The sequence below is a fragment of the Leptinotarsa decemlineata genome, unplaced genomic scaffold, assembly GCF_025532065.1.
Source record: "Leptinotarsa decemlineata unplaced genomic scaffold, Ldec_3_MD MMD2_P_RNA_scaffold_14, whole genome shotgun sequence".
Lineage (NCBI taxonomy): Eukaryota > Metazoa > Arthropoda > Insecta > Coleoptera > Chrysomelidae > Leptinotarsa > Leptinotarsa decemlineata.
The window spans coordinates 9256629-9268728 of record NW_027412528.1 but is presented as its reverse complement, the minus strand read 5'-3'; the positions used below and the strand labels follow the sequence as shown (position 1 = coordinate 9268728).

At 35.5% G+C, this 12100-nt stretch overlaps 1 protein-coding gene across 1 annotated transcript; it reads left to right on the top strand.

Moving 5' to 3' along the window:
- Positions 1–2052: 2052 nt before the first annotated feature.
- On the top strand, positions 2053–10257 carry LOC141483551 (E3 SUMO-protein ligase ZBED1-like). The gene is made up of 2 exons (XM_074178247.1): positions 2053–8548; positions 8938–10257. The coding sequence occupies exon 1, from the start codon at positions 5927–5929 to the stop codon at positions 7985–7987; it is 2061 nt and encodes a 686-aa protein (XP_074034348.1). The 5' UTR covers positions 2053–5926; the 3' UTR covers positions 7988–8548; positions 8938–10257.
- Positions 10258–12100: the final 1843 nt, after the last annotated feature.

Here is a 12100-nt window from a genome sequence, read left to right as displayed (position 1 = left end):
GAAGTGTGTGAGAATATTTTCGGCATAATTTATTGAGCGCGCTGTGTGCAGTTATTTTTAAACAATTTTCATAATGTTTGAGGTTACTGAATCTTTCTTCGTTTTCTTAGGACAAAACCATTTTAGTATGGTACACTTTCTGTTATTTTTTCTAATCAGTATTATTAGAATCAATACCAATATGGCTGATCCGAAAATGATTCCGAAGATTTAACATGTTATTGGTGTTATCGGCTACATCGATCTTTTTGACTGTTGACAACTTTCTTGTCAAGTTGTGGAGTCCGTACATTTCATCTAAGTTGAGTTTGGGGAAATTTTAAGTTTCGTATACATTTTGGATTTCCACATTGTTGATTTGGATTTTTGGCAAAATCAGAAGTTTTGCTTTTTGAATCTTCATGTTGTTGAAAAACGTCTTGTGGGTTATTCGAACTTCACATGCTTTGGGAATTTTGATGAGTGCGGGGGTGTTTCTTTCGGTACATCGATCAGCTCTGCGCTTGGAGAAAATAATTTTTTCTTGTATGGGAATGATCAGCATATCCTCTTGGGTATTTGTTCGGCTATGGATTCGCCTATGTTGATTGGAATGGGTTGGCAATTCGTTGTGATATTGCCTTCAATCAGCTGATTTGTACACTGGTCCTGTGGGTAGTAGTCTTCGATACAGAAATATGTTTCCTCCAATAATAGACATAATAGACACATGTTCAATTCGAATTGATTTTTCGAAGCTGTCTGTGCCAAATAGAAATATTAACTCAACGTAAATTTGACTAAAGTATTTTATCATTTCTTGTAGATCTGAACAGTCTAGGTTCCGCAAAAAACACGGAACACATTTCAGTACTGCTTGATCAAAGTAAAGCTTTCGATTTAGTTAATTTCGATTTACTCATCAGCACGCTCAAGTTCATAGGATTCGATGACATTTCTCTTAAATGGATCACAGAGGGTGAAACTGGATGATTACTCATGGTCATCCCTAAAAGAAACAATCTCAGGTATACCACAAGAAAGTAATTTAGGATCCTTGATGTTTTCAGTGTTTATTTATAAGTATTTTTATAATTATTTTCTTACATTCGCTGTATAATTTTTGGGAGGGGTGGAAGATAGCCTTAGGCTAATCTTCTTCCTTTTATGTATAAATGTATTTTTTATGCATAATAAACGATATTATTATTATTTCATTTAACCGTAGTGTGCGCTGGTGAGGCCCGATACATTCGGGAGGGTGCACTAGCTTTATCAACTAATTACCACTCCCCACACCGTGGGGTAAATGATCATTGGGTCCGAGAATCATATGCCCTGAGCAAGCGCAGTCACTCAAGAATGACAGCCTTCTGCATTTCCGGCTAAGATTTCTGCCTTAGTGCGGCAAGCCGGTATGATTTTAAGATTCGAGAGTAGAGAGGGCATCATTCCATCAAGGACATCTTGACAGAGTAGTCTGGATAGAGTCTGTGGAGGTCAAAGAGAAAATCTCGATATTTCGGACGATATTCGTCTCGCCAGCAGCTGAAAACTCCATGACAAATATCGTCTTGCTCTGGTGGTCGAGAGGGACTACATCAGGCTTGGTAGCTTTATCAGCTTGTATGACCCTGAGGGTGGGTAACGAATAACTCCAATAAATTCGGCCCTTCTCGTTCCACACAACGGATTTAATATTCCCCGAGCCTAGGGCAACACCGGTGTCTTGTCAATATCGTAAGAGTGCCGTAGATGGTATAGCACTCTTAGGGTCGCGTTATGTCGATGGATATAGGCCGAGATCACATATTCTGGACATGCTGATAGCAAGTGCTTTAGGATCTCGGGCGCCTTGCGGCAGGCCCTGCCTTGTGACAGGAACCTCTATACCCATCACGCGATTATTTTTATCATCATTATTATTATTAAATATTGTCCACCCAGAAAGATTGCACTGAAAACATTTGCGTGATTCGCAGTTTTCTGATTGTTTCTGTTCCATTTTAATCAGAACAATGACTTTTGTAACGTTCAACTTGTTTACAACGCATTTCTTTTTTGATAGGCACACTCGCGATATAACTATTTGCCATTGTTGAAAAAACTCAACATTCTGGGCCCATAACCTGTTACGCAGAGTGGAAATAAAACTACGTGCGATCTATTTAGCATTCAGCCTATGAATAATTTATTTCAGATGAAACACTTAACATGTATTACAAGTATCAAACCATAGACGGCGTTGGGTGTACATAATTTAATTTGCTGGTACAACGTAATATCAACATATAGGATTCTCAACATACAGGACAGTTTCCAAGTCAGAATTTTCTTCTTTTTCTTTCGGAGGAACGATTTTAACATCTGAAATTATATTGATTTCTTGTGAATTTTTGGGAGTTCAATAATTTGGAGAACGGTTTCGTCCAATTCGGGGATTTCTTAGGGGTTTGTCAATGTGTCCCTGATTATTTCGTCGACGTCACCTAGATTATTTTGAATGGATAAAATGTCAAAGGCATTTGTATCTTGACATTACAATTGTCTCTCCCATTACTTTCCTTAGAATCGGAATATCCCAACCAGAATACAGTCACATTAAATTTCTTGGCCTGATTTTTTATAACAAAATGAAGTGGCATCATCATCATCCTCAGAAGGCCTTGCACGAAAGGATGGGTATTTCCCAACCGGATGTTGGGAAATACCCATATTTCCCGGTATACCCCGGTATTTCCTGCTTGTGTTATCTGTACTGCACCACTTTGCCTACAGCCTTATCTTTTGCCTAAACACGGTTTGAGTTGGTACTATGATTCAAAACCATATTTTTATGAACGGCTGATCTAAAATGCCGGCCCAAGTGTCCCAAAGAGGTGAACTCTCTCTTACAAATAACACAAAAACCAGGTTCATCTTTCTTCGATTTATATTCGCAAATAGCCTGTTGCGATGTCATTTCTGCTGTTGATGCAGTTTGATTGTGGGAAGCATACACGGCTACTGAACCAGGTATTCGTAATGGCGGTTGCATCATATGGAAACCAACACTTGGAAGTTGGTTCACACTAGTCACTTCCTGATTCACACTTGTGAACATCTCCCTTTGTGCAGATGTTTTTGGAATCACTGCCGTGTAACCACCAGACCGTTGTGCTCTGAAAATATTCACTTGAAGGTCTTCAGACTTCAAATGCTGTCTTGGTTCCTCTTCCGAAATATCATCATCTACTGGTTCTAAATACAAATCTTGATTTGTTTGATTTGAGCCATTAAAATCCAAAGGGTCAAAAAAATGAATATCGTTCAAATATGATACTGCTTCCGAACTCGTTGCAAATTCGTTTTCAACAAAGCCGAGTTGTTCCAAGTAATTTGTAATGTTAACATTATGGTTCTCCATTGGACACCTTCTTCAGAATGAAAAATATACCGTAGAGTAGAAACTAGTTCACTTGCAATCTGGAAACTAAACTGTTACCAAAACTAATTTCAGTGGATTCATAAAGTCCTTTTCGGAAACAGTTGTCCGTCCGCATATTATGAGTACCTGATTTACCTAATTTAACACAGGTATCCATGTCCGTATGAAATTCCAGTAGTTTAGGTAGAGATGTCACAAAATTCCTATTACTTAATTCAGGTACCCGTGTCAGTAGTTCAGGTAGCGATGAATATGACGACTGACAATTGTGATTGATGATCGTATCGGCTAGTTTATTAGATATTCTTGTATGTCATAAGTCACCTCACTCAAAATTATTGTACCCCAACCTCTACATTTTCGTAGTGAACAATTGATGATTTCTTATTCTGTTTCAACAGTATTCTGTTTGAACAATCTATGTTGTTACAACAGAAAAGTACCGAGAACAACTTGCAACTTTCGTGACTTTGGAATTCGTTTTCAATATCAATTTCTGCTTCAAACAAAACTAAAATTATTTCAAAAAAATACATGAAGGGGGTTATTTCTTAGTGAATGACGAATATTACGATTAAATTTTTTTCATTTTCATCATTTGAATTTTTTATCACTTTTTGTAAATTGTATCACTTTTCTCAAAAGGGACTTGGCGAACCTACATGAACCTGTTTCGTATTGACAGAAACTTTGTCTTTTGAGTGGCGTCATGTCGAATATTTTTGAGTTTTTATAAAAAATTCAAGTAGGGCTGATGAAATCTGGACACACAATTTTTGGGAGAGAAAGTTTGTGGCTTTGTACTACTCCATCTTGATACAAAAAAATGTGAGGATCTTCCAAAGAAAGAAAGGAAGTTATTTGATAATAAGAAACTTTATACAGGGATGTGTAGATCATGCAAAGAAGCAACTTTCAGGCACAAACTGGAAGAAAGCTCACCTGAAATAGCTACTTTCATATAAACATTGATTTACACGAGAACAAATTCTTTCGAAACAAATACTTTTATATGAACACTGAATTATGCAGCAGATACTTTTCTCTACTCAGTTGGTTTTCCAAACATTCGTTATGGATTAAAATCAGATATCATTCACAGGAGTTCTACTTTGAATGAATGGTATCAAATTGCACTTACATGGAACACTGTCATCCTCACTGGTAGACATCGATGTTTCGTCGTTAGAAACACAGCCTTAGGGCTCTCCAGTACCAATCTGGATAACATATGTGTAACTTATGTCATCGTAATGACATTCATTCACCTATTTGATTGAATCCCAGCCAGAAGGAAGCTCATTTGAATTGAAGGGGTTATATTTTTGGGAAAGAAAGTTTTTGGCTTTCTACTACTCCATCTTGATACAAAAAATGTGGGAATCTTCTAAAGAAAGATATCATTCACGATAGTGGATGATTTCTGATTTATGTTATTCCATAACGAATGTTTGGAATACCAACTGAGTACAGAAAAGTATCTTCTGTATAATTCAGTGTACATGTAAAAGTATTTGTTTCGATTTTTTTTTTCATTCGTGTAATTCAATGTTTAGATGAAAGTAGCTGTTTCAGGTGGGCTTTCTTCCAGTTTGTGTCTGAAAGTTGCTTCTTTGCATGATCTACACATCCATGTATAGAGTTGTAATGAAAATTTCGTTCCATTGCTAAAGTTTCAACATTTTTTACCGGAGTAATGCCGGAACAGTAGTCACTTCCTCTTTCAAATTCGAGTGAAGACCGCTTGCGCGGAAAACATCGGATATTGAAGGCATATCGTGAACATTTTGCTTCCGAGCGTAGAGATGTGGTGTGACAGGATTTTTAAGGAAATGTGACTAACCGTGACTGCTTCGGTAAAGTCACAGCTCAAAATCACTGTGATTTTCCGGAGTCGTGATTGATGACGGCGTCGGACTGATTCGTTGACAAGTGTGACGACGATCGGCACAAGAGTGGGAGCCTAGACCTAGATATCAGTTCTCGGAATCGTATGATCGAAGAACGTGTTTTTCAGAAAATAATTTACTAAAACGATTCGAATCAAAAGTTGATATGAACAGCAATACCTAGTAATGGTTCATTCATATTGATTTTTGTACTCTACATAACTGAAACTGCAATTTAGATATTAATTACTACAATAAAATCATCAGTTCAGCGCCAATGAAATCATGATTCGGGTTGCTATGAGTATCATCAATCAATATCATCTGTATTTGTACAAAAACAAGATGTAACAGTATTTGAATTGAAGAATATGACATGACGCTCCCTATTTACTATTGTAAAACCCTTCCGGAAAAGAATATTTAGGTTTAGCTTATTCTGCTTATTTACTGTACTCAGCCGTGCTGTACTCATTCATCGTACAAATTACTGATTTGAATCATAAATCTTTAAAAAAAAATTGGTTTCTACAATACGGTCACGCTTACTGTACCCTCCACCTCCACCCCTTAAACCCCCCCCTCTTTTATATTAACATTATAGGGAACGAAAAAAAACCTAACGATCACGATGAGATTCCCGAATTCACTGTTTGAGCGGGAACCGGGAACGTGTAAAATAAACCTGTTGTTGTTGCTTGCACTGACTTATTCAAACAATAACAATTCTCACAGTAGAAGCTGGTTTGAAATATTGCAATTGATATTTGAAAAATTTAAACAATTTGCGTTTGTTCTTCCATATACATTACAGAATGGAGATGGGGAAAAAATCAATGTTATGGAATTTTTTTTTTCAGCAGAAAGTGAAGAAAAGGCCAAATGTAATTTATGTAACCACATTCTTAGTTACAAAACTTCAACTAGTAATTTAAAAAAGCACATGGTGAGACTACACCCGCTGGTAAACGTAGAGATGAATGAAAACCAAGGTCCAAGACTTCAAAAAGTGGTAGCCGAACCACCTAGGACAGAACCGGCTCTCATGGAACCGTCCACCAGTACCACTGAATCCGGAGAAGCCCTGCCCAAAAAAATTAAAATAGTTCAGACTCAATTAAATATACCCAAACCCATTAACCTGGTAACTAAGAAAAAAATTGACAGATGTTTGATGAGTCTTTTTACTAAAGATTATCAACCATTTAGTGTTGTAGAAGACGAAGGATTCAGATCATTTGTCAACTGCCTCAACCCGGCCTACCAGTTACCAAGTAGAAAAACAATCACTTATACACTGTTGCCCTCGATATATGAAGAGACTTTTCATAATTTGCAATCGAAGATTAAAGATGTGAGAAGTGTTACTTTGACTACAGATTGCTGGACTTCAATAAATATCGAAAGTTTCATGGCAGTGACAATCCATTACATAGACAATTTTCAGCTGCATTCGGCATTATTGGAATGTTCATCATTTCCCCAAGACCATACCAGTGAGAACCTGGCAAATCAGTTAAAGAAGGTAGTTGTGACTTGGGGACTCGAAAATAAAATTTTAATTGCTGTGTCGGACAACACATTAAATATAAAAAAAGCTATAAAATATGAGCTGAAGTGGAAACATTTCGGATGTTTTGCTCATACCATCAACCTAATAGCGGAAGAGGCAATTGTGATAGCGGAAGATTTGATAAAGAAAGTCAGGGATATTGTAAGCCACTTCAAAAGGAGTTCAAAATCCATGACTAGATTAATAGACATTCAAAAACAAATGGGAAAATCTCCAAATAAATTATTGCAGGATGTACGAACCAGATGGAATTCTACATTCTACATGGTTCAAAGGATAATAGAGTTAGAAGAATGGGTGAGGTCGGCAATGGCGTTTTCCAGTAGTGACAAACTACCAATTATTGTTAATGAGGAATGGAAACTGTTGTCAGAGATTAAAATAGTTTTGGAGCCCTTAGAAACAATAACGAATATAATTAGTGGTGAAAAATATGTTACATTATCTTCGGTGATTGTGCTTACCAAAGGTTTGGAAAATATCCTCACAGAACTCAGAAAACAAGATAACATGTTTGCTGTGTCAAAAACTATGATTTCCAGAATGTTACAGAGTATTAAGGAAAGATTGGGGGATTTAGAGAACAGCAACACCTTAATAGTGTCAACATTTCTCGACCCGAGGTATAAAAATTTTGCCTTTTCATCTGAACGGGTGGCTGAAAATGCAAAGAAAATTATAATAAGCCTTGTTGCCCAAAAAATTACCGAAAGTACTAGTCTTAAGTCTACGGTATTGAACAATGAACCAAATGCTCAAAATCCAGAGTCAAACTCAGTGAATCCCATTAAAAAAACTATCACAATCTGGAGCCATTTTGACTCTAAAGTTAGTGGACTACAACCAGCAGGAACTTCTACTTCTAGAGCGATAATCGAGGTTCAACGATATTTAGAAGATGGTCTTCTAGAGAGAAATAAAGACCCGTTAATATGGTGGAAAGAACATGCATATAACTACCCATATCTATCGCAAGTAGTTGTCGAAAAATTTGGTTCAGTGGCGACATCTGTTCCAAGTGAAAGAATTTTTTCAAAAACAGGGCAGATTCTTTCTGATAGACGAGCACGTTTAAGTTCTGAAAAAGTTCAAAAACTTGTTTTTCTCAATGTAAATTGAATCTTGACATTTTGCAAATCGCAAGAGAAACATTTGATCTCATTTTATTACCAAAGTTTTTTTTACTATACACTGAATATTGTTTTATTTTATTTTCGTTATTTTCCGAATTTATAAGAGTAAAGTTTATTTTCAGTTGAAAAAAATGTTTTATTTAAAATATAATTTCAAATAAAAATTTAATAGGAGTCACCTTCATAACGGCTACGCAGAAATGTTACTGTGATTACAGTGAGCTTTTGATCGTAGCGATAAAGCAAATGAAACTGGAAACTGGTAATCAATGGTTCCTACTCCGACTCTGACGAAATACACGATCACGATCATCATGCACGTTCGTCCCCAGTCGTTTCGAGTCGGAGTCGGAACCTCGGAACTGTGACTGAAAATCACGTCAACTTTTAGTTCGTCGGAACTGGTCACTCCCGTGACAAGTTAGTCACAGTGACAAAATCACAGGTCGGCCAATCACAACACATCTCTATCCGAGCGGGACTTGAGTAGCGACCGTTGACGAATCGACAGGTTTGTGCAGAGAACGTGGTGTAAAGGCATTTTCTGGTAAAAGACCTATTTATCTTTTAGTAAATTGTGCAGAAAGGTAGATTGAATGTTTAGATAACTCAATGAGTAATTCTGTTGATTTACAGTGAACAATATTAGGATTTATTTCCCGAGAGGACGAAGATTGAGGTTAAAAATCAAAATTTCCCTTTATTTAAAGAATCGTTAGAAGGAATCGAATTTCAGTGTTAAATACCTGTTAGGAAGATCCCGTTGGAGAGGATCGATAACATTTTTCTGGTATTCATTGAAATTTGATCACTTTGAAGATTTTTGTTGAATTCCTCACGTTCCCTCGGGGATAGGAACTTGTTAGCCCAATATCGTGCGATCACGAATTTAACCTTTCACGTCTGTTCAAACAGTACTCTGTATACCTTCTTCAGATATTAAAATAGTATTATTCCGGGGACTGATCATTAGCTAGGAAGTCTGACTGGCGACTGGAGGACAAGTACGGTGTTGACTGCTAGTACAGCCGGACAAGGAACCAACAGAGGAATTCTTCAGGTGAGCATTTATTTTCTATATTCAATTTGTTCATGATAAATGATCTCTCTGTGAGAAATGAATGCAAATCTGAGAGAGTTGATCTCTGTTCTTCTGAGCTGTGCAGTAGTCAGCGTTGGAATTTTCCTCTCTCGAACATTCAATCGCTGATCTGTACAATTTATATCTCAGGTCTATCAGGTAGTATATTGGGCCTTTACCGATTGTACCTGCCACCTCTGTCAGCGTTGAAGGTAGCTCTTTCTGAATCCAAAGTTATCTGACAAAAATTTGTTTAGGATTTCTCACCCAAAATTTATCTGGCATATATTAGCCGTTTTGTCTTATTACTATCTTAATAACACCGGAAATTGCATTGCATATCCTTACAAATTATCAAAGATTATTTTTCGTTATATTTAACCTGGCAGTTCGTTATGAATTGGACAACTACTGGATAGATTTTCAATAAAGTTTATAAGGAATTGATTTAATTATCAATTTTATTATTTACCTACCACTTGTAGTGGAATTTACTATTCCCCATTTTTTTAGGAGAATACTGGCTTTTCTAGTTTATTTTTTCTTATTTTATTTTGTTTCAATTTTTCATTAACCTTCACTTGGTTTTGAAAGTAAAATTTTGTTGAGAAAAAATCAGAATATAACCTAAGGTTCTAAGGATATCCTTCGTTCCCTGAAATATTGTTTTGATCAATTCTGATTCATTCCGTTTGTTTCGCATAACATTATGGAAGCCAAATACTGGGTAGAGGATTGGTATTAGCAGGAGGTCCTATCGCTGACGAATTCTGATCGAAGAGGCTCAGTTAACCACTACAAACAATCGTCCTGCTTCATAGAGTTGTCAAGTTAGGAACGATAACAAGTAACTGTTAGCCCAGTAGATTCTAGCCCAACAGCACTTCGCTAGGACCAGCTTCGTTCAAACCACCCACCCAGGTATTATCCAACCAGGACCATCTTCGTTTGAATCAGATTGACAGATTTGTAAATGTTCTGAATTTTAGAAACCTTCAGCTGATATTTTTTTGTTGTTTACATATTTTTGTTAGTTAATATAGCCTTCAGCTTTTGATCATTGATGAATATAGACTTCAGTTTTTGAAATTTTGATTAATATAGCCTTCAGCTTGAAATTTGTTGTAGCCTTGAGCTTATTGTTAATTTTTTATTAATTAAAGTTGTTAATTGTTCCTGCTGTTACTACCAAAGACATTTTCTATCCCCCAAGATAGAAAATGTCTTTGGTAGTAATTATCTGTTATTTAATTTTCATTTGCTACCTGGCGCCCACTTACTGAGCCAGTCAAGTCAACTTTGTTATATTGGTAGTAGTCAGTTTCAATTTGCCTTCGACTGTTACCAATCATTTGTTGAAACTTACACCCTCACCGTAACAATCTGAGCAGCTTATAAGCACATAACTTTCATATTTTGAACTTTGAGTTTTCACCTTTGCACGTTAAAAATTTGAAGGGTTACAGAGTTACTTATTTTCAAATTACTTCCTTCCTTTCTATGGAAGATTCCCACATTTCTTTGTATCAGGATGGAGTAGTAGAAAGCCAAAAACTTTCTTTTCCCAAAAAAATGAAATGAATTGTGTTTAATAAACCTCAGTATCTACAAAAATAGATTTTCATATCATTTTTGTAATTTTAGATATTCAGAAAAATTTCATGTCACCAACATTCATCATTGTTGTTTGTAATTTAAGATTATTCAGACGTCAAAATTTTAATGATAAGTTATACTCTTTGTAATATTGACACATTTCAACTGTTCAATTTTTCAATTCATTTGGCTTATTTTCATTTTATTGTTATTTCATTTCAAGTTTTATTGCTGAATATGATTGTTAATTTCAGCTATTTGTTTTTTTTTTGATTTTTATTTGTTTCCTTCAGATATTTCTAATTATAATATATTATAGACAATCGAAGTCCGAACTAGTAAAATTCACCATAAAATATTATAAACCACTTTCAAAAAAACGAAAAAGCAATATAATAAAGCACGCTTCGAAAGCTTCATGAACTGAACCTTTCTATCCTTCACAAATAGGAGTGAAACAATGTCAACCACCTTCATACAAACGTTAAAAAAATTGTCTATTCACTGAAGATTCACGAATATAATGATAGATGATAAAAAAATAGAACAAGTAAAAGATTTCAAATATCTAGGTGTAACAATAGATGAAAAAGGAAGACAAGAAGCAGAAATTAACAACAGAATCGAGAAAACCATAAAGTTGTACTATACAATGAATAAGAACTTCATCAATAAAAGAGAAATTTCAAGACAGACAAAACTACAAATATTCAAAACAATATATAGGCCAGTATTAAAATATGGATGTGAATCTTGAATATTAACAAAAAAATCAATAGTAGAATACAAGCAACAGAAATGAAATACTTGAGGAGAATTATAGGAGTGACAAGGAGAGATAAGATAAGAAATACGCGAATGAGAGAAGAACTAGACATAGAAGACATTATTTCATTTATAGAACAAAAACAATTAGGATGGTGGGGACACATACAGAGAATGCCAAACAATAGACTTGTGATATATTTATATATATATATATATATATATATATATATATATATATATATATATATATATATATCAATGTAGATGGGATTTTGGTTTACTATCAATGTAGATGATTACATTTAGAGACCAGTTACTCAGTATTCCTGCTGGTTAATTATCAGCTCAGTCAAGAAGATTTAAGGATTCCCTATATAGTGTTATAGGCCGTGCCTATAACACTAACATTCAAAACGCACAACAACAAGTTTAAATTAAAATGGAGTTATATCTCTTCGAATGCTCCTGGCCATTGCAGCTTCTGAAAATTTACAAATGTGCACCTTTGATGTGAAATCAGCTTTCCTCTACGGGGATCTACAAAAAAAATTTTATATGCATTTGCCTGAAGGATACAATGTTCATGGAAGAATCTGCAAGTTAAGAAAAGCTATCTATGGACTCAAACAAGCACCACAGCAATGGTTCAGATGG

Coding starts and splice junctions, on each gene's coding strand:
- LOC141483551 (XM_074178247.1), top strand. CDS start 5,927: ATGAGATTCCCGAATTCACTGTTTGAGCGGGAACCGGGAACGTGTAAA.